Genomic DNA, 22,995 nt, shown 5'->3' on the forward strand with positions numbered 1-22,995 from the left:
AGCTTATAGATACATACCCCAAGAGACTTGCAGCTGTAATTGCTGCAAAAGGTGGCTCTACAAAGTATTGAATTTGGGGGGGGGGGGGGGGGGGAATACTTATGCACGCTCAAGTTTTCTGTTTTTTTGTCTTATTTCTTGTTTGTTTCACAATAAAAAATATTTTGCATCTTCAAAATGGTAGGCGATGTTGTGTAAATCAAATGATACAAACCCCCAAAAAATCCATTTTAATTCCAGGTTGTAAGGCAACAAAATAGGAAAAATGCCAAGGGGGGGTCAATACTTTCGCAAGCCACTGTATGTGTATATATATATATATATATATATATATATATATATATATATATATATATATATATATATATATATATATATATATATATAGATAGACAGCTATATTTATCTTGAAAACCAAAAAAAAACCACATCGAGAACACTGTAAACATGTCAAGATAAAGTATTTTAATGACTATCTTTACATACTTTTAATATTTTATTGAATTGAGAGTTCTTTAGACTATCGATTCACGCTGTTTTTATGAGACCTTCAAATGAATGTTACGATACTGAAGGTGTTTATATGGTAAATGTTATACCTCACAGTGGCTATCAAAGCTATTGTAACACAGCACAGTTAAGGCTAAATGTTTTACTATGGCTACCTTTACCATTCTAAATCAAAATCAAAAGAACATTTAAGACTTTACTTACACTTCCGTCGCTTCTCTGCCCTCCTTTGTGATTGATCACCACCACTTCCATCCATTTCCGCAGGTGTTGCTAGAGGAAGGAAACATCCCTTTAACAAGCACAGCTACCAATACTTTAATAACATTTCAATTAATAAAATAAACTCATGGGTCACCATGAAAAGCACCATCCCTATATTGCCATTGATGTGGTGAATAACTACAACCTTGCGTAACGATGACTTACAGCAGCTGCAAGACAAATATCAAGATGAGACTGTTGCCTGAAAGGCTACTCACCATCATCTGGTCGCAGAACTTGTCATTGAAGGAATTGGGGAACAGCCGCGTGACAGAGGTGAGGCGGTTTACAACATTGAGAGTCAGACTGCGGTAATCACCCAGCATCATCAGCAGGGGGCGCATGTGAGTGTGGATCTGATCCACCTCGATCGTCGCCCCTTCCAGAAACTGAAATACACAGGATGCACATGATCGCGTTACACCAGCCACTACCGCACTGATGCTTGGCAACTGGAGAGAGACCCACGGTATGTACATCAGGGAGGTACAAATAACAGCCGTAAAGTTGGAGGACTACAACGGATTAAGGGACAAAAACATATGAAGCAGATATTTACCACAGGTGTGGCGGACGAACTCTGCTTCATAAGCACGAGAATAATTACAGAATGGGAGAAGCAATCACAAAAAAACATAAAGTGTTGTACAGATTCAATAGTAAACTTACTTAAAAAGGCAATTTAAAAGAACTGTCTGCTTACCACACAGCTGTACTGTGTGTTACTGTACCATCTTAATCAGGAGTGGAAATAATACATTCTGCACATCCAGAATGGTTTATAATAAGGTTATATACGTGTTTTGTGTGTAGCAGAACTGATCTGCATTTTTAAAGAAACTTTTGGATAGCAATGTATTTCGATGCTTCCAAGCAAATGTGTAATTTAGTTGTATTTTGCATCAAGCAACCAATAGCAGTAACTGGTGCCCCTTTTTATGAAGCATCGTATTTGTTTAATTGTACGTCATTTTGTCCAATATCCACTGTAGCGCAACAGATATTGAAAAATTGGTGTCTCGAGAATACCCACCTTCCTCATGCAGGCTTCCCCGGCCTCCTGTAGTTCATTATTGGTGGAGTTAAGAGCCTTGAAGAGAGCTGCAATGATTTTCTCTCTGGACTGAGGCAGATAATTACAGGCGGCCAGAGCATCTGGAAGAGACACAATAATGAGTCGCTTTCATGCCCCAGTAAGTAGCGGTATTACTGCTCAAAGTCTGCGTCCAACTTCTGAGATTCTTTTTGAAAGCATTCTGTTTCGGTTCCAATACACTCCCCATGGATAATAGCAGCCTCTTTGATTTAGGTAGTGGAGGCTTTTTCAGCAGTTGGGATCAAGCTGAAAGGACAGCAGCTGGCACCTGGATTAATAAAGCTCACACAAAACACACGTATCCCTTACGCCGAGATTAGTGAAAGTTAAAGGGATGAGGGCTTTTACAGTATCTACGGGGGCACTCAGGCTGTGAAATAAAACTTAATGACAATCTCTGATCCAGCTCCTACTACATAAAACAATTATAACTGCAATGACATGGCTGAATTCCCCAAAGGAAACCTTTTCACTCTTTCATGGGCACCTGGAACCTTTTTCAGACACAAAGAGCCTCATGAAAACACGTGTGCCGCTTTACTTACTCAGAGCAGCGATGCGCAGAGGCACTAGGGACGGCAGGCTCTTATAGCATGGCAACTTCACCAGAGCAGTATCCTCCGCTTCACACAGGTTCAGCAGCTGAAAAAAGGGTTAAATAAAGAAAAGTGAACTTGTATCAAAAAAGATGCAAGCCAGCCTTTAAACCCATTTGTGATTAGCAGCTCACCTCTGTGTAGAAGACCTTGTGTTCTACCACGTTGAGGTCCATGGTGAAGAGCCGGGGCTGCAGAGTTGTGCAGAAGGTGTTGCCCTCCATCAGCCCGATCTGGGCATTGGCTGGCTGGTGACGGAGAAGGTGCTTCTTTGGTGGAACCATGTCCTGCAACACCTGCGGGATGGAGAGAAAACAGCAGGGCCATGAGCAAGGAGGAGGTGAAGTTCCTGGAACAAGCACATATAATTTATTTGAGCTTCTAAACTTATGGGGGGAGTTCAATGAAAAAGGACAAGCAGCAAAATATGACACTATTTCTGTAGCTTTTCAAAATCATTTTTCTAGGTCACACACACACACACACACACACACACATACACACATATATATATATATATATATATATATATATATATATATATATATATATATAAATCTTGTTTTTAGTTGATATTAACTATCTATACTGTTACCACATGGTAACAGGTAATTAGCGTTAACATAAAGCATTTATGAATATAGCAAGGCATTTCTAAGACGACTATTGCAATCTGACGGTGCAGTTTCAGCCCTATCATTAACAGCAAGTTACAGGCTCCTGTACCTCTTTGTGGGGCTCCATGATGACCGTGACACTCTTGCCCGTAACCTGCGCGAGGACCTGCAGGGAGTGCATGGCTTGCTTACGGACAGTGGAGTTGGGAGAGGTGACCTCACGCACCAGGTCGTGGGTGACATGGTGGAAAGACTTCTCCTGTGCGGCCAGCAGCTCCTCCGATTTCTCTTCGTCCTTGAGCGGCGTAGCACAGCGCACAAGGAGCTGCTCCAGAGTGGTCTTCGCCATGGCCACCGCCCCGTTCGACACCTGCAGGGAGCACAGCTCAGCAAAGAGGAGACCTGCAGGTCTAAGTGGCTCAGAAGAGAGTAGACTCCCCTTTAGGTCAAAAGGTTATAAAAGTAAATTGAAGACACTGCTTAGTTTAAGTAGATACAAACATAGACCCAAAGCTTTTTCAGGATGTTTAGTGAATACGAATGGGGTAAACAAAGTTGTAAAGAAACGCTGTTACCTCTCCTGTGAGGTCCATCATGACAAACAGCAACGCCTTGAGGAAGGTCTGCTGGTTCTGGAGGACCCAGATCAGGGGCAGCCGTTCCATCAGAAACTTGATGGACACTACGCCACCCAGCTTGGCATACCAGGCCTGTTCATAGCAACAGGCACACAGACGCTCCACGATGTAGGAGAAGAGTGGCAACTGGCAGGCCTGCAGAGGGGAAACACAAACTGATGTAATTTCTTTTATGTGATATTGCATTTAAAAATGTGTCTATAGGTCTACAAAATAAATGTACAAGATTGGAATTGTTCCCAATTATATGACTTTATACAGATGTACCTATTAACTCTAACTACTACAGTGGCAAAAATTGGTTATTTAAACTCCCCCCCAAAAAAACAGGAGTAGATGACGTATCTGGATGCCTCACCCTCTCCTTGGAACCCAGGATGATGCTGGCCACGTCAAAGATGACTGCCAGTGCCACTTCTCCGATCTTGCACAGCTCCTTCTCCTCGTAGGCCATGCAGATGGCGATGGCGTCGATCAGGACCAGAGGGTCCATGCCCTTGGAGCCGTTGTCCTCGCTGTGGAACATGGCTGTGCTGGGCTGGCTGCCAAGCTGGTAGCACTGCAGCAGGAAGGGGCCTGAAGGAACAGAGACAGCTTACAAGTCCAGCAGACAGTATGCAGCCTCCCTTTCTCTCTCCCGCTCTGTGCTGGCATTTATTAGCAAAACTATCAAAATGTAACTAAAAATATATATATATTAAAGTTACGGCACATCTGTAATACTGGGAATGAGGAGGCAAAATGCTACATAATCCTATTAAAGGGTACATCCCATCACAAGCTTTAAAGGTTTATGTATGCCAATCAGCTAGCACCTTTCCTGGAACACAGCTACAGCTCTTCATGCAAAACAAACTAACAAAGTCAATGGTGATTTTTCAACCAATAAGTAAGCAGGGCATGGATTTGAGCTGGAAGGCAGCCTGATTCACATCTGAACAGTGAGAGCAGGGGCTTACCACACTGCTGTGCCACAGCCACCATCGTATAGTGGCGGATGAGGCTGGCCACGAAGGGGAGGGCGCTGGGCCGGAGGTCTTTAATGACGGCCGACATGAAGGCTCCCGTCAAGGCCTGCTCGAACGTCTTGCGGGCAGGGGTGTCCTGGGCTTTATACCGGTGTGAAATGATAACACTGGGGATCCATTTCTCTGAGAAACTGCAAGGCAAGACATACCCCTTAAACCGGAGTCCTAATACAAAAACACTGAACAGTGATACTTAAACAGCTTCTCTTCATGCATGAGGTTACCCTCATCATCATCAACATTATTATTATTTAAGCTTAGTAACAAAGACAATTAGCAGAAAGCGACATATCACATGCACCCTTGTTATACCTTCTAAAGCTCTGGAAACACTACTAAAAATACTTGATTGCTAAGAATAAAGTCTTAATATGGTACAGTTGAACAGAGAAGTTCCAAGTTGAAGATATTCTATATGCAAAAGTTATCCATTAAACTCTTTAGTGTACAGGGGTCGGCCAGAAATGACAAGCCAAGTGTTGCCATTAAAACTGCATCTGTAATTCAGAAAGGGGTTGGTATTAATGTAGCTGGCTGAATAATAGAGTCCTTTTATTTGTACTTTTGTTTTTTTCATATTTTCAGCTCAGCTGCTGACCTGCAATTGACGGACTATTCCATTTTATCATCAGTATTTTGTAGGTGTGGGTATTGGGACTGAGGAGCTGTAATGCAATATATTGCAATACTGCGATACATATTAGAATTCAATGTGAAATTATGCTGGTGTTGATTTTTTGCTACCAAAATAAGTCTACATATATAAAAACTGTGCTTTTTGTAATATGACATATTAAACTCTTATTAAATGCCCAGGAACACATTTTTGTTGGATTGTCTGAAGTATGTGCATGTGCTCCCAATTTGAAAAACAGAAAAGCAGTACTGGTTTGAAAGCTATTTAAAATTCTCCAAAAACACTGACTTTAAAATGTCATTTTTAAAATGTTACTATAAATAATATTTTTATATTAATTTTATATTAAACGTATTTCTCTAAAAGTGCATACTATGACTGTGGCCATAAACATGAGGTTTAAGGCTTTAAAACTATGATGTAATATATATTACAAAGGCATAAATAGGTGCTACACACAACAAAGGGACCTTATAAATCAAACTGTCCGACAACCAAAGCCACTCTTTCCGAATCATAACTGATACACTATTATCTGTGCACTGCTGCAAATGACACACTTTCAGGATAAGCAGAGGAAAGTCCATTAGCCCAAACAAGGGATCAATGATCATAATGCAACCCACCCCCCCCACTCAGTGTAATTGCTTCTCAGTAATTACTTCACTCCAGACAGTTCAAATCAACTGGAACACATGAGCAAAATAGGAAGCGATTACAGACCTTACATACAGGAAGGTCAGACATACTGAGAATATCAGTACAGTTTAACCCTTTCCTGTCCGGCATCAAGAAGACATAAAGTACAGTCTCTAGTCGTTTTTTCTCTGGAAAAAGCAGAGAAAACCTTTCAATGGCCAAGTGAGACCGATAGGAGCCGAATGAAACCGAAAAAAAGGGGGCATATCTCATAGCGCCATCCACTATAGAGATAACATGGACATAACAAAGGAGGTAGCTGCTTCCACATCCAGCGCTCAATGAATATCACAGACATTTGCAGAGCTTTTTGGAGATGTTATAGTAATAAAATAACGACTTGGATTGCACTACTGAGGAGTTTAAAAGATAAAACGAGTGATCAGGAGAGGATTTATCAGTATACACGTCTATAAAGAGGTATGTGAAAAATACAGCGAACAAGAGGTGGGGCTTGGCTGGAGATACAGTACTGAGTGTCCTTTTGCGATTCAATGCCTTTTAAAACCTGTTTTACTCTGAAAAAGAATATTTTAAACCGCGCATGTGAAAATAAATTGGACCTGATGCGCCTGACAAGCGCTGAATAAATGGACTGCAAAGGGTTAAACATACAAGGTGATTGAACTTTCCCACACAACACACACACACACACACACACACACACAGGCAATGTGTTTTTTCTTACTTGGGGTGAGCCAGCAGCTGGTATAGGGCATGCTTGTTGTCATCCAGGCTCATCATGGCCACCAGGAAGCACTTGATGACCTCCCAGGCCTGTCTGCGGTAATACGGCTCTGTGTTGGCACTTTTCAGACAGTCCAGAGCTGTTTCAATAGCCTGCAATACAGACACCGAAACCCAAGCACCATTTTATTAACCACATACAGTACGCAAGCGGATCCGTCACAGAATCGTGTTACCAGGCATTACAAATGGTCATCGCTTTTGCCAACTTCGAGAAAGAAAAGTAGGAGGAATTTGCTTAAACAGGAGCGTTATATATGTGGGTCAATCAAATTGTGCAATGCACCAACTTACAGAAGGCAATCTATGAATGGAGCGCACACAGCCTTCTATTCTGTTCAAACAAAAAGGTTAAACAGATATTGTGAGCACACTGGAGAATACTGTGCTCAAGTACAGGTGTCAGGTAAGCAGCGGTGGAAGGCTGTTTTCCCAACTCTGGATACAAAGGAATAAGGAACTGATAAAGTGGGGTACATTTGACCTTGTGTTGAAATCATGTGCATTCCTGGTCTGGAACAACATTGTAACTCATACCAAGAAACTGACAGCGTTTAGAAAACAGAGTGTAAGCAGAGTTCAAAGTTTAGCTTCACACTCACGCAGTTAGGCAAGAGACATACAAGACCGGCACTTCGAGAAAAGCTACCTGAATCCTCTCCTGCCAGACAGATTTCCCCTAGAACATGTGGTCATTCATTAGTATCGAATTTCTGTTTATAACTATATAGCGCTATGTCTAACAAGAAGGTTTGAGCTGCCAGTGTGCAAATTTTTCAATGTTGGAATCAACAAATGAAAACTTCCTAACATACAAATTGGCATTGTGCACACTCTCAAATTTAGTTTCCTTACAATTCTGTACTGAAAAGTTGAATTTTAAATGGTTGCCAAATCATTTCAGTAGTTGTATTGAATTAAAAAACTGAAAAAAAGTGCCGGAACAAAAAAGATTCTTGATTAGACCATTGTGACATGAAAGCCAAGGTGTAACAGGCAATTGCAACTATATAACATCCTGAAACGAACTTACAATCCAAAAAATGCATTTAGAATAATTAATAATCGAACTAATTAAATTAGATGCAAACGACATATAAATATGTAGCGCACGTAAATGGACAAGGCGATTAAATCAGTCCATGCATTGTTAATGATGTTCATATAAAAAATGTACAGCTATTAAACCCAGCTAGGTTACAGCTTGGAAAAGCCCCAGAAAAGCAAGTAGCAGTTACAATACACTTCAAATTAGGAAGCTAAACTGTCACAGCACATAATGTTCTCCAGTTAGTAAAGAAAGCTTAATAAAAATGTACAGATGTTTGGAAGCAGTGCTTCAACAGGTATTAAGACTAAGAGAGAAAGCACAATAACTGTAGAGGGAAATTAGGTACCAGCCTCAATATGCTTCAGTAATACATTGCAGGTTAGAGCTGCAAGAACATCAAATGGATTATACAGTCTTTAACTATTAGAAGATTAACTTGAAAATGCAATCTGACTGGAACTCTGTCTCATTTAACAATTTCCTCCAACAGCTTCAGTATTGTTTTCTATCCACTCGCAATCATTTTTCACCTTTTTTTCATTTTTTTTTTGTTTTAAATACAGCAGTCCCTATGCCTTGCCCTTTATTAGGATCAGTACCAATTTCCATTGTCTGCTTTTCGTTTCAGGTATATTGCTTTTTTGAAAAAGACACTTCCCCCCCCCCCCCCCCCCCCCCCCCCCCCCCCCATCCAGTTATCCATGCATTCTTTGCTTGCACACTCAAGGAAATATGCCAGTGATTGGTGGAAACTACACTTCCTGAAGCCAGAAGGAGAAAACTAACACAGTCTAGTAAAATGTAAATCCAGTGGAAGGGCTTAGTTGAACATGGCTTCAATACAGAGCCATTATGCATTATTCAGTGAAAGCGAAGTTCCAAAACTTTAGTTAATACAAACAAACACGGATTCAGATCATCACGTGCAGCTGTAGCCTGTAGCTCGGAGCTGCTCATGCAAATGAAGTTAACTGGTGCAGGGAAACTGAGACAGCATTCATCTTTCGTGGCGAACACAATTACAAAGATGACAGTTTATGTTTCCCCGTCAACTGCGAGCAGTAGGAAGGCCTATTAGCGAGTGTAAATAATTACATCAGTCTCTCTAAATACTGACGAAGGCTGGAAGATGAGCAGTTTATAGCTTGATGATCTATTTAATTACCCAGAGAGGCCTTTTAGAGATGCTTTTTTTGTTTTTTGTTTTTTGAGGCAAGCGTTCACTGCAAGAGGACAACTAAAGCTAGTTTTTTTTTTTTGTTTTGTTTTTGTGGTTCAATTTAAATTGAAAACTTAGGACAGGCTACAAAAAAGTGCAGGTTTTGAGATACAAGACTTATAGGAATGGATTCATGGAGCTGAATTGATTTATCTATACTGCAGTTTAATTATAGAACTGAGAATGTCAGCAACAAGAAAAACCATGAATCTACTAAATAAACACAGTTCCCAATTATCCCCCCCCCTCTCCGGAATTCAGGGTTGTCCTTCAAGAGTACCTGTAAAAATAGGCTACACTTGTTAAACTCATATTTTAAGGTTTTTTTTTCTTTATTTTACTTGATAAGGAGAGCTGCAGGTTTTCAGCCTTCTGCAGTGTTTATCAATGTGACCCTCAGTGGAAAATTCATTTAGGTGGGCATGAAATAAGAAATTTCACTGGTTGACTTGCTGCGAGCTGAAACCCAATCACTCACACATTAGACAGTTAATATGAAATTATGTAGATAAAGTGACCTTTGAAGAGCCCTAGCTATTGAAAGCTAGCTGATTTTATGAAAAAAATAGATAGATAGATAGATAGATAGATAGAGACAGATAGATAGATAGATAGAGACAGATAGATAGATAGATAGATAGATAGATAGATAGATAGATAGATAGATAGATAGATAGACCCTGCATTATCTGGATCAACTGGCAGCCCTTTTACACCACCCTATCAAGGGCTCAATGACAAGAACAATGGCTTGTCCACGGCCCACTGAAGTGGAACTTTTCTCTTGAGCACCACGAAATGAGAGATGGATTTCTTAGGTTATAACTCTCAATCCAGCCTAGCAAAACCATTTACTACAGAAACCTTATCCCTACGGTAACACAGCAACACCGGACAGTGCAGTCCATTTTTTTTTTTTGGGGGGGGGGGGGGGGGGGATATATAAACTCTAAACGAAAGAACACATCAGCAAATAAAGAATCCTGTATTAAAATGCTTATTTAAAGACTAATCCAGGCAAGCACATCTGGCTCCAGAGCCCTGTCCCTAGTTGTTTAACACAGGAGTACAATTGCGTTTATCAGATTTGCTGGTTTATTCATGCCAGCATATCCTCACTGAAGGCAAGAAGGTAAGTTCCACTCAGGCTTACCTTCTCCATAGGGAGCTGAATGGAGGCCTTGCAGTCTGAGAACTCGGTGGTGATACTGGGGCCAGGTACTTCTGTCACCACGAACTGCAGCTTCTGAGACTCCTTCAGCATCTTGCGGTTGCTGCCGCCAAACTTGCCCAGCACGCGGTACGCCACATGGGAGATGGTGTCTGCCGGGTTCCGGAGAGTGCGCCACAGGGCCTGGTGAGAGAGAACAAGGGTTTGAATAAATACCAAGAAGTATCCTACTGCAGTGCTTTTAAAATGACTTATCACGCTAGAGACAGGAGGCAATATGTACAGGTCCTGACAACATGAAACATTACAATACAAAAACACACAACAAATGAATTAGCGTTTGCTTGATATCAAAAAAACTATGCCAGCATTCTCAACACTACATGAGCGCTGTGTGTGCGCGAGATACCCTCTAGTGGCCCTGAACAGAACAGCAGGGAGCCCGGGCCACACCGTACCTGCATGAGCTCAGCGCGGACAGGCTGGATGTGGTCATAGAGGAAGTCCGGCTGCAGGTTGTCCACGCACAGCTCCAGGGTGCGAAGGCCCTGGCTCACCAGCGTCTGGGAGCCATTGAGGGCCGACACCAGTGGGTCCATCAGCATGGGCAGGTAGGGCAGCAGGGAGCTGAGCCGAACTGGGACTGTCAGGCACAGCTCCACAAACAGGTCCTTCATGTGCTGCTTGTGCAGGCCGCTCTGCAGCATGTTCAGGCCTGCGGATCCACAAGGGCAGATAAACAAGGTTACACTCCCACTGGCTGATTGTCTTAGATTTGTCTGTATAGTCAACCACAGCAGGAAACATTTGACAAGACATATCTGATCACTTACATGGTCATTAGATTGATCTGACAGCAGAGTGATATGCACATACCTAACTGATGTTCTGAATAAAAGCACAAGCAGAAGGAATTTTTTTTTTTTTTTTAGCCTACCTTGCAACAAGTTTGGCAGCAGCGGCAGGAACTCCTGGTAAAGCAGGTCATGGCTACCGCCCCCAATGGACCTGAAGAGAGCCCTGAGCAGCAGGAAGTAGTTGTAGGGCTCCTTGGCAGACTGGGCCAGCTCCATCGAGCTGTTCACAATCTTGTGCAAATGAGGCTGGAATCAAGAAGAGCGCAAAATGAGCTTAAACAATGACTGCTGAGACCATTAAAAATCAAGATGAACTATGAACAGTCACATAGAGGTTACAGATCCTACTAAAAGAGTCACGGTTTAGTTTACAAAGAATCCTGGTTTTCCCAAATAAAGTCTACTTCTAGTTTTGATTTTAATCTTCAAAACGCAGAGAAAAACATGTTCTTAAATTATAATTGGCAACAAGGAATTCAGGGATGGAAATAATACTCCTATTGCAAAGCAGTTTCACCCACGCCAGGTTTTACCACGAGCTTGATTAGCCTCAGTGTGTAGGTAACAAGCTCAGGTGCATCTTATTGAAAACCAGGAAAGGATGAAACTGCTATGCAATGGGAGTCGTATTTCCATCCCTGGAGTTCAACTTTGTCTTAACTATCATGAGACTGACGTCAGTCATATTCATGAAGAGTATGCTTGAGAAAAAAAGGGAGGCATAGCACAGTCAGCTAAATATACATCCTGGCTAGGAAGTCACAACGGCAGTGATTTTAGTCAGTTTCCTGTCTTTAATTTATTTGCTAGGTATTTACATTACATTGCACCTGCAGCCTTGCTGGGAAACTGCGGAGCTTAATTCAGGTCTACATCTGCAAACTCCTGTACTTTCCTTTTTTTAGCATATTGTGATTTGGCAACCAAACAATAAACATGTCTTGGCAAGAGTGTCATTTGAAAGCTGGTTCTTTCCAATTGATCATCACAGTTCTGCAGTCGCAAAGCAGGCATTTCATCACACAAATAAAATCTGTATTCCCAAAGCCAGCGCATCAGTTCAGAGGAAAACACACTAAAAATGCAGAGCAGCAGATAAAATGAGTTTTTACAACAACACTTTTTATTAGGAGATACAACCATTAGATTTATGGAACCTTGAATTCGAACACTAAGCTATTGAGAAAAATGAAAATACCATTTAAAAAACGACCTTCGCTTAATAAAACAGATTAGAATCATCGATACAGATGAAAAATGCCATTGCTTTTCACAGATTTGACAGAACGTATTTAATATTCGTCCAGGAACTTGCTATAATTCCAACTCCACTGCAGGAATAAGACTTGTCATAACAGTGCAGTGTGGGCTGAAAGCGAAATTACACTTTGGCCTAACATGACAGTGAGCTGTATCAGGGTCAAGTCAAACAACTCCTTTATTAGTAAACAGGTCTACTGTAGATGAAAACATACAAATACAGCTACTTGCAGGAAGTGGGAGGTTAGAAGTGATCTGAAACTATTTAAAAGGTCCCGGTGGTGTTCCATTGATTTATAGGGGTTTTGGACCCCCATTCAACTGGAGCTGGCAGTGTGGCTGCTCTCACCTTGAGCATCTGCTCGTTCTCTGCAGCGAAGAGGGAGACAGAGCCGAAGACCAGCTTGAAGAGCTTGAGGTAGAGGTTGGAGAGTTCCACGTTGGAGCCCATCTCAGGCAGCCTCTCCAGCAGGTACTCCACCAGGATCGTAGCGAACAGAGCAGAGGTGGACGGGTTCGCCAGGAAGGAGTTTGCAACAATCTGGGAAAGAGGCAGAGACAAGAAAGAGGGTTATAACAGCATGCATTAGAGAGCAGAGGTGTGCAACACAGCTCAGTATAGTCCTCCATACAAGACTGACAGCTGGTGTTACAGTACATGCTTCCCATTAATTTGTCAGCTTCATTCAGTTACTTAAGGGTGCCATACTTCATTATAAACATAGGAATCAGCCACTTCCGTTTGGGAATATTTGCATATGTAGAAAACACATAAAAGCAAGTGAAATATAACATATTGTCACCTGTAGTGCATAGTTCTTGGAGATTCTGTCAACCATGTAGGGCACAGTAGTCTGGAAGATCTCCTTGAAGGTGAGGGGGTTCATCATGGTGAAGACCCCAGCGAAGTGCTCCAGGACCTCCTTCTCCTCCTTCATCCGCACCGTCTGGCAGTTTGCTACGCGAATGTATGTCTGCCCGTTCCCAGCAATCTGCACCTGCAAAAAAAAAAAAAAGACTTTAACATGGGTATCAGGTCCTTTTTTCAAATCTCACAACCGCCCTGACATGCACACAAATTAAATAATAAAAACTGTCCTACGCAAGGCACTGCCACACAATCACTGAATAATCACACGTTTTTCAAAAAATAAATGAGGTCACCATGTACCTGGTAAATATCCAAGGCCTGCATGGCGTATTTGACAAGCTTGATGTAGATCTGAGTTTCTTTCGGCTGCAGCTGTTTGTTAGGGATGAACTGAGCTTCTGAAAAACAAAACCACCAGAAAAATAGTCAGAATTCTCTCCTTAACAGGTGAAGGATTTAAAGATCAGTTTCTTTACAAGTATCCCACAAACAGAATGAGGGAGGACTGATCTGGGAACACATGTGCATTACCTCCAGGGGCTTTGCAGGAGGTGATGCCCCAGGTGATGGTCTTGACTCCACACACCAGGGTCTTGACCAAGCTGCGACAGTCTGACACCTGGAAGGTCTGCTTGTCCTCCTTGTCCGTCTGCTTATCGAAGGAAGAGGTGGGGGGAGCCGGGGTGACTGGTGCGGGGGGTACGTGCGGGGGCAGAGGAGCAGGAGTGGTGGGGGTGGCGGGGACCACAGGCAGGGCTCCAACATCCACCACACCCAGCTCAGACTGCAGCTTACACTTCTTAAAGATGGTGATCAGCTGGTAGCGTGCAATGGTGTGAAACTTAAGCACAAACACCTGAAACAGTAAGAAGAGGCATTGGCTATTCTTAAACTAACATAAAATACAGAAATCACCACATTTGTCTACAGTGGTGATCGACACAATATTGAAAAAGCATTTAAAAAGTGGATGGGATTTAATATTAACTAATCTCCTTTATCAAGTCCTGAAATATCAGATACTGCTATTCTGTTAGTCTTTAGATTTCTGCTCATCCAATACTGGTCCTTTTGGAACAACACAAAGAAAGCTGGCTGAACTCACAAGCAGAGAGAGGTCCCTCGAGCTTGGGTCTCACAATACCTCCAGCATCCTCATGAGGATGTCCCGGCCGTTGCCGTTCTCCTGCTCGCTCTTGGAGCGGATGCAGTCCACCAGGTTGAGCAGCAGCTTGCAGGACATGGTCTGGATGCTGCTGGGCAGGGACTCGTCATCGATGTTCTTGGCAAAGAGCTGCACCGCCAAGGACAGGTCGTTCAGGGGCAAGTTCTGACGCACGTGGTGCACCAGGTCAGCCAGGGTGCTGTAGGCCAGAGGTCTGCAAAGAAAACACACAACACGAAGTTTGGTGCAGAAGTTTAAACAAGTTTTACAAGACAGAAATAGATCCGGATAAACCTGGAAGAACTGGGAGTGACTGGGCTGTATTCAAGTTTGACTAGCTCGGTGAAGAGGGTTTCATCACTGTAAAAGGAACACGTTTTAAGGTCTGTGTTATCAGAACGCAAGTGAACATTTCTGCTTCGGCACTGCTCAGACCTTCATGCAAGATGACTTTAAAACGCGGTCTAAGACACTGTGCATCTGTTCATATTTAAATATGCGTATTAAAAGCAAAGTATAATCTGTCCAACACCTTTAAAAAGATTAAACAGAGAAACATGGGCTTTTTCTGGTAATGACAACCCAAACTGCAGCTTCACACACACACATCTATATCTACATATGCATACACACAGTGGGCCATGGAAAGTTTCCGTGTAAACTTGTGGTAACGCGAGGCAAGTCACATTATATTGCAGTTATCGGAGAGTGCAGCTTGAAGTGTTTGTATTTATGTATATATATATATATATATATATATATATATATATATATATATATATATACACATATATATACATATATACACACATACACACACATACATACACATACATACACACACTGCTAAATTTAGGGAAAAGAAATGTAATTCCACACTTTTGAATCTTGCATGAATTACAGCGACTGTCAAACAAGATTTTAATACTTGGAGGAAACAGACGTTTTGTATTTGAACTTATTATATTTATAAGCAGCGGTTGCAGCCTTTCATTTAACATTAATTTACACAGCGGTGGTAAAATAACAGCTCTCGGTTTTTTCAGCATAAAAGGAAAACAAACTGCCACAATGCAGCCGCCAACAGGAACCTAAGGGTTAATTAATTAAACAGCCAGCATGCCAGGCCGTGGTGTGTGGTCATGTGTGCTGCAGAGTGGTCGAAAATTAATTCTGAACAGGGTCTTTCAATCTCTGTATTAAGGATGGAGTCAATTAAAATAAAAACTGATGAATTTTACCCCCAAGCAATGTGTCAAGTTGACAGGGCTGGAGATGGGAGGACTCTACCCTGGAAGCAGCTAATGAACAGTGTTTCTGGATGAGCTTTCAGACATGACACCCTGACAAAAAAATGTGATGAGAAACCAACCCCCCCCCAGTGCCTGAAACTTGAAGACTTGCTATCAACCAACATAAAAAAAGAAGAAATTACACTTGAGAATAGATTAGCCTAAATGGAATTCTACTTGACTTGGCTTCTAAGTGAAACCTGAATTAACTGGTACAAACCATGTACAGCTACTTACTTGTGTACCCGCTAGAAGGAATAAGTTCAACAGGTAGAGAGAAAAAGAAAAAAGGTTTTCTGCTTTCAGCATCTTCATATTTCAAACAAACAAGGTTTCAGCCCCTTACCTTAGTGTCTCACGGGCCGTGTATCCAGAGCCTATTAGTATGGACTCATCAAACAGCTTATCCATGCATGGAATGAATTCTGTAATACAAATTGTCATTGGTACTTACAGGATCACCACATCTAAAGCAAACATGACGAATTGTTAAATCTTAGCCAGATTTACTTTCCAAACCCCAAACACCAAGAAGCAGCAGGGCGGAAGGGCTCCTTAAACTGTTAAACTCCTTATGCTGTTAAACTGTACAAAGTACAGACACCAATTACGAAGAAAGCTTAGCTTAGTCTCTCTCGCTGCATTTCACACCAAGATTCAAAAGACGTCAAAAAAAATTCTACTAGAAAAAAATTAGTTAAAGCACTGCCATCGAAGCTATTTTAAAAGCAGATTCCTCATTCAGTATTCAAACACACACAGGTTTCTGTGGGATTGTATTTTTTCCAGTTGGGACCCTTCGTCCCTGTTTGGGGGGTGGGATACGTACGGCTGCGCAGGTCAGTGGTGAGGATGTGCTTGGCCGCGATGAGGAGCTCTTTGCGCAGGTGTGCCGTCTCCGAGGGGCAGTTCGACAGCAGCTGCAGCATCCCCTTCACCATCTGCTGGGAGTACTTGGCCACCAAGTCCTGGAGTTAAGGAAAGAGAAGAGTTTTCTTGAACAACGAGAATTGCAGACCAGGTAAAGATAAGAGCAGTGTGTATTCATTGTTCTTATCCAATAACTACATTAAGATTTTACTGATCACACATATCATTCTGCAAGATCAACAGTACCCTAATTAACGCTATGTTACACTGTGTGTACCTACAGTTTGTGCTCTTACCTGATATATTCTGATAATATAGGCCAAGAAGGAAAGGGTTTTGATCTGAGCTGCAATGAAATCTGCATAGAGTTCTTTGTTGTACAGCTTATGTTGCCTAAAACGGAAAATACTGGATAGTTAATTCAACAAACAAAAAAGGAACTATTTCCTTCGAAATGGTTTTAAAAGGTAATTTATTGTGAATAAACCATTAAGAAAAATCCTTATATAAATCATGCCACGGTTTAGTAAGAACACCTGAATTCATTTGGAAGGTTAAAGATAGACTTGTTATATTTCGTCTCAGTACAATAAAAAGCAGAATTGCAATTTCCCAGCTGGAATAGCAGCAGTCTACAGCGCCCCCATGTGGTTAGTCTTTACCTTGCCTGAGGAGACACTTGAAGCATGATGGTGTTCATGATCAAAGGCACAAACTCTGCAACCACGTTGTGAATATTAAGTTTGTACAGCTAGGAAGAAGAAAAAAGAAACAAATACATCTAAAAAAGCGAGAACAAAAGATGCATTGCAATTAGACCAGCACTACAAGTGTATCTGTGCAGAAAAAATGAATTATCTTGGCTAGTTACAACAGAAGCAATCAGATCTTATCAGTTTTACTTTCACCGCCCGAAACTGTTGTTCATTCAGACTTCTGCACGCACACACACATTTACACTCACACTCACTCAAATACACTCAGGGTCTAAAGGGTGCTGTTCTCATCATTTTGCTTCTTTTGATTAGAACATTTTTATATTTGTTTTCTACTATAAGTCCATCTTTACATGGATATAAAAAGCCATTTGTGACTGGTATATACCATACTCACACTGCTTAAACAATGCATGATCATCAGGATTTATAAACCTGACTGAATAAACACAAAGACCCACCTGGTACATCAGCACGACAATGATGGGCAGCTCAGCCAGAACCTTCAGGGAGAGGGAACCTCTGGGAATGATTGTGTGCTACAAGAAAGAAAGAATACTAAATATCAACTACCCTCAATACATGTTGCCAATGTTAAACTTTTAACAAATGTTCTTTAAAAAAAAAAAAAAAAGGGGCATATTTTTCAATGTGGGCAGGTTTTAAGAGGAAGCTAGGAGTAGAAATTATTTTAAGGAATTGATATCTTTCATGATGCATTGTTAGCAGATAGGCTTGAGACACTATATTTGACAAGTCAACAAAACAAGCCAGCACTTCCTATGTGAGTGAAGGGCAGTAAAGAGAAGGGGGCAAGCATGGTGTAAGAAGGCACAGTGGCTGGAAACGTACACTCACTGTGCGGGTCTCGCTGTCCTCTCGCTCAGGATTCGTCTTCACCACAACGGATGTGATCATACCCACCATCTCCGGTGACGGCACCGTGTTGTCAGGGACAACCTGCGGGTTCTCAAAGTACCGGGTCTGCATATAAACATATGAACTGCACATGTATCGCAAAAACAGGAATCCATCAACTTTTACAATGCATACAGTAATAGAAGGATTTCTGATCTCTAAAAGCAAGAGAACTAAACATCTAGTCCCACTTTAATATGGACTTTACTGCAGCAATAGCAGTACCAGAAGCAATCAGATCTTATCAGTTTTCCTTTCATCGCCCAAATTACAGATGTGTGTTCATGCACTCGTTCACTCTCTCCCTCACAAGCACACACTCACTCATTACCACACTCTAGGGCTAAAGCTACTTGTTCTCATCATTTTGCTTCTGATTTACAGAAAAGCTCACTTTCAGAGTTATTTTCATAACTTACCACCACTTTGGGCAACTCCTTGTAGATCTGCTTCACAAAGTCCAAGAAATGATGAATCTGTAAAAACATTTATGAAATCACTTAGCTTATAACGGTTTGGACTGGTTATGTAAAATTACAAAACTCCATTATATGATTCATTACCTGCTTGGTTATGTTTTGTCCAAGGTTATATTAAAATGACAGTACCTGAGTCATTCCACCATCACTATAGACAAATAGTCTCTTAAACAGTATTGTTTTCACCTTTAGAAGTTATTACTGGTTTGTCTTTCCTGCAACTGGTATATGTACATCCGTATCTCCAGGAAACTAAGGCTTAATCACGGTGTAGATAACAGATCAATCCTGTTTGTTGCCTACCTCCTGTGTGATCTGTGGCCTGAACTGTTTGTGCAGTTCAATGATGACCCTCAGGCAAATGAGAACATTCTCCTCATTCTCGATCTGAAAGGAAAAAAGGAGTCTGTTATTACTCTCCCATCGTGATCTTTCACAGCATTAGAAGCAAGTCAGATAGCAAGGGTGCTGGCTAAAACTGCAGAAAGCATATGCTGGTGTTCTGCATTCATTTTATATTTCACTGTCACTTAAGATGCTGCTAATATTCTTTAATTAGGACGATCGCAATTAATGAATAGGAGGGGTTGTCTTTCTGCCCTCAAATGCCACTTCTGGCAATTTGAGATGCTGCAGTTTATTATGTTGTGAATGCAGGCATTAGCCAAAATGTTTGCTTTTTTTTTCCCCCCACTCAGGTTTAGTTTCCTATGGATTAAAATCTAAAATATGTTTTGATCCGAATGTTTAAAGTCATTGGGTAAGCAGTTTATAACACAATTCTTAAAATGTCATTATTTCAGGCAGTTGATTATAGAGAAGTAATGAACTTTAGAACTCGCCTCTAAAAAGCGGAACATCACAGACAGAATGTTTTTGGTGTGTGGTCGGAGGTGTTCATTGGTTGGAATTCGATGAATGATTTCAAGGACCAGCTTTCTCAGTTGCTGCAAAGAAACACACGTTGTAAGCAGGTTTACACCAAATATATTTAGAAAAACACTACCAGTACTGAAAATGTGGACGAGATAACAAATTTAAAAGCAGGGAAGCCACATAAACTACCTGGGCCGGTTTTTCTTGCAGAAACTGAACCTCTCCATCCTGCAGAAAGGTGAGGAAACGAGGAATGATGTGTTCCAGAAAGGTGGAATACTGCGGCGAAGATGTTACATTCTGACAAAAAAAAAAACTATTAGTAATACAGTCCTTCAAGAAGATCACGTAAATATGGACCTATATTTCAACTGTGCGGTACATACATTTTTGAGATAGACAGATAGATAGATAGATAGAATGGTTATTTACTTACTTCAAAATTTTCACTGACTTCTTGCATCATCTTCAACTTGGTTTCATCAGCTGCAGAGAAATTGGACAAAGTGAGCAGTTAGCACAAACCTGTCTACATAGTCTTTCTTTTGGCTACAGCAGAGCACAGCAAAATATGTTCACTCACACACACACTCACACACACTAAAGCGTGGTATTCTCAACGTTTTGCTTCTGTTGGTTTCTGACACACATTTTCACTTACAGGAGAAATGTACTTTCACATCTATATAACATGTCATTCTGAACATGTACATGCTAATATGTTTACTGTCTTATTTAGTTCCACTAGTGCCTTAATTAATCCTGTACAGTCAGCCTCCCTCTAACCCCACTGTACTCACGTGTGTTGTTGTCTGTGAGCGCTGCCACAAACTGCAGGTATTTCTTCATCAGTGTGGTCTGATCCACCACAGTGGGGCTAGGTGTGGGCACGAAGGCCATGGTTCAGCTTGGGAGGGTACAGTACTTACAGGTCTGGGCTCGATGTTATTCTCTGGGACAAGTTCAGAGAGTTCTCATACAAAAAACATCTTTTCACCTGAAAAGAAAGGCAACATTTTAATAAGTACTGCAGCTATGGCCAAAAGTTTTACATCACCCAGAATTTTAGGATTAAGACATCATTTTAAAAAAAATCGATATGAACATAAGATTAGATATTTTATTTAACATCATGTAATCAAAGAAACTACAAAATTAAATCACAGCAGTCTGCCGGAACCCACAGTAGAACAGTATTTCATGTTAGATTTCACATAATCAACTTGTCTGTTTTTCAATACGTGGAAAACTACAAAGTGGTACGTAGTTCAATGTTAACATAACAGCAGGTTTCACTTGACTTTATGAACCAATAGTACTTAATTCTATAGGATAATGCAAATTTTTTGTCCAAAGCTGTACATGCAATTAGATTGTCCAAATAAAAATAAAATGACTACATAGCAGGAGTCAGGCAGTTAAATAAGATTCATATTACAGAGCCGTTTCACCCATTCCAGGTTTTAATGTGTGCTTGATCAGCCTATGTATTGTTAATATGATCAGATGTGTGGGATTAAACTCATAGTTGAAACAGGAGTGGATCAAACTTCTATGCAGTGGGGGCATATTTCTATCCTTGAAGAGGTCAAGTTTTCACTTGTCAAGTTTTTTTTTTTTTTTTAGTTTTTTTATTTTTTTTATTTTGAGAAATTATAATAAAACCAGAACTTTGCAAGCAAACAGTCGAAATGCTAAATGACATAACAAGCATTGCCTGGTATAGAAACGCACGCATTACAGGTCATGACTGACTGTAACAGATTATGATGGAGATAAATCCAATCTTTAGATGTGCCTATCTGCGTTGTTTAATTTGATTACAAATAAGACACCATAACCATAGTAAACCATTCACTCAATATTACCAGCAAACGGGTTTACTGTGCAGACACAGTGATCAATCATGCAGTGCAATAAAACACATGGGGATAGTACTGTTTAGATCTCGGTCATACAAGGAAGGCGCGACATTGTGTAAATTGTGGGCTTTTTGTAAATTATGCCCACTCAAATAAAACAGTTTATCGAGACCATGTTTATATCGTTTACCGAGAACATGCATAAATAAAACATCAAAATGCAATAATTATACGAGAGAAGACGACTGTGAAGTTACTTAATCGTTGATATAGCATTTGTGCAAAACAGGAGCTTGTGCACATTGCATAGAACAATATCAAAAGATGCAGGGACCGGTATCACAATAACACGAGTGACATAAACAATCACCATTTCTGTCACATTGTACAGCAATAATCATCATCCAGCTACAAATCCAAATGATGCGCGCACACACCTCTCACGGAATTAACAAAGACCGCCCTCCCCCATCACAATATTCTGATATTTACTTGAAATCTTAATCCAGAGGCCAAGGAGGCACCTAATACCCAAACTATATCACAACCACGACTACCTGCGTGTGTAAAAATAACACTTCATTTTCAACTAATCCGGCTTCAGACTCAAAAGCTGTTGCAATACGAAATGCTGTGGCCCAAGGCGTCATTTGCAATCAAACGCCGTTGATATCTACACGCACGTATTAACAATACACCGATTTCCCTGTGTTAGATAACTGCATACTTATCAGGTAATTCTAACGTGCACCAAAAGAAATTTGTTTGATTTACAAAAAAAAAATAATGAGACGAATTTAACTTACCAAAGCAAGTCCTACGGGAAAAGCCCTCCTCTCACTTCCGAGCAAGCGCACAAAGAAGCAGCGCGATGTTAAAAAGTTCTGCGTAACAAATCGCCTTTTCTCTTTCACTGCAATTTAAAAGTACACTTTATTTGCAAAAATTGCATTGTGATCTAAACATACGAAATCCTGATCTGTTTTTCTTTTGCTAAACATATAAGACTGTTTAAATAAATACATACATAAATACTGCACTAATCTATGAAATGCTTTAAGACCATCGTTTTTGATGGGCTAAGTGTTTCTTTGGCGTCATCACAAAGGGACAATTTAAAAATAGTACTCTATCATAAATCTGTACCGCTTGCAAACTCATGAGGGATGTCGTAGGATTGTACAGTAGTTCGATTACCATTGTCAGTTATTTTTTAGAGAAAAAAAAAAGCATTGGAATGTACTGTGCATTTTAAGTGATATATTTATTTGATTAGTTGTGGAATCGTGCACAGATAATAATATTGCAGTTTTTCCTAACTTAAGAATGGGTATAGTGACATGCTGTTTATGTATATTTTTTCATACAGGATAAACAACGATAAGTGTTGAATCAGTAAAAAAAAAATAATTCACTGTTTCGAGTGGCTTAGGCATGTTAGACTGTGAGTTGTTTATGCCACTTAAAGCACATATTCTTGATATTAATAATTCATTGTTGGCATCGAAAACGTTTTTTGTTTTTGGAACCAAAAAAATGATTCACTTATTGTGTTC

General features: G+C 40.7%; 1 protein-coding gene across 1 annotated transcript in view; it reads right to left on the reverse strand.

Moving 5' to 3' along the window:
• Positions 1-22,389, reverse strand: part of LOC121331158 (transformation/transcription domain-associated protein-like) — a 95,535-nt gene extending 73,146 nt beyond the window's left edge. Inside the window, exons 1-31 of the mRNA XM_041278380.1 lie at positions 22,246-22,389; positions 20,378-20,574; positions 20,014-20,063; positions 19,767-19,877; positions 19,544-19,648; positions 19,005-19,088; positions 18,642-18,698; positions 18,163-18,288; positions 17,766-17,843; positions 17,251-17,339; positions 16,885-16,981; positions 16,548-16,686; positions 16,065-16,143; positions 14,406-14,640; positions 13,793-14,117; positions 13,562-13,659; positions 13,194-13,388; positions 12,740-12,931; positions 11,211-11,376; positions 10,732-10,988; positions 10,256-10,456; positions 6,774-6,925; positions 4,681-4,880; positions 4,080-4,297; positions 3,659-3,856; positions 3,193-3,453; positions 2,601-2,762; positions 2,416-2,512; positions 1,808-1,929; positions 993-1,163; positions 715-783 (exon numbers count right to left, since the gene is read on the reverse strand). Of these exons, the coding sequence (XP_041134314.1) occupies positions 715-783; positions 993-1,163; positions 1,808-1,929; positions 2,416-2,512; positions 2,601-2,762; positions 3,193-3,453; positions 3,659-3,856; positions 4,080-4,297; positions 4,681-4,880; positions 6,774-6,925; positions 10,256-10,456; positions 10,732-10,988; positions 11,211-11,376; positions 12,740-12,931; positions 13,194-13,388; positions 13,562-13,659; positions 13,793-14,117; positions 14,406-14,640; positions 16,065-16,143; positions 16,548-16,686; positions 16,885-16,981; positions 17,251-17,339; positions 17,766-17,843; positions 18,163-18,288; positions 18,642-18,698; positions 19,005-19,088; positions 19,544-19,648; positions 19,767-19,877; positions 20,014-20,063; positions 20,378-20,477 (4,434 nt within the window). The 5' untranslated portion in view covers positions 20,478-20,574; positions 22,246-22,389. The remainder of the gene's footprint in view (positions 1-714; positions 784-992; positions 1,164-1,807; positions 1,930-2,415; positions 2,513-2,600; positions 2,763-3,192; positions 3,454-3,658; positions 3,857-4,079; positions 4,298-4,680; positions 4,881-6,773; positions 6,926-10,255; positions 10,457-10,731; positions 10,989-11,210; positions 11,377-12,739; positions 12,932-13,193; positions 13,389-13,561; positions 13,660-13,792; positions 14,118-14,405; positions 14,641-16,064; positions 16,144-16,547; positions 16,687-16,884; positions 16,982-17,250; positions 17,340-17,765; positions 17,844-18,162; positions 18,289-18,641; positions 18,699-19,004; positions 19,089-19,543; positions 19,649-19,766; positions 19,878-20,013; positions 20,064-20,377; positions 20,575-22,245) is intronic.
• Between the last annotated feature and the right edge of the window lie 606 nt (positions 22,390-22,995).

Source organism: Polyodon spathula, chromosome 18 (genome assembly GCF_017654505.1).
Source record: "Polyodon spathula isolate WHYD16114869_AA chromosome 18, ASM1765450v1, whole genome shotgun sequence".
NCBI classification, from domain to species: domain Eukaryota; kingdom Metazoa; phylum Chordata; class Actinopteri; order Acipenseriformes; family Polyodontidae; genus Polyodon; species Polyodon spathula.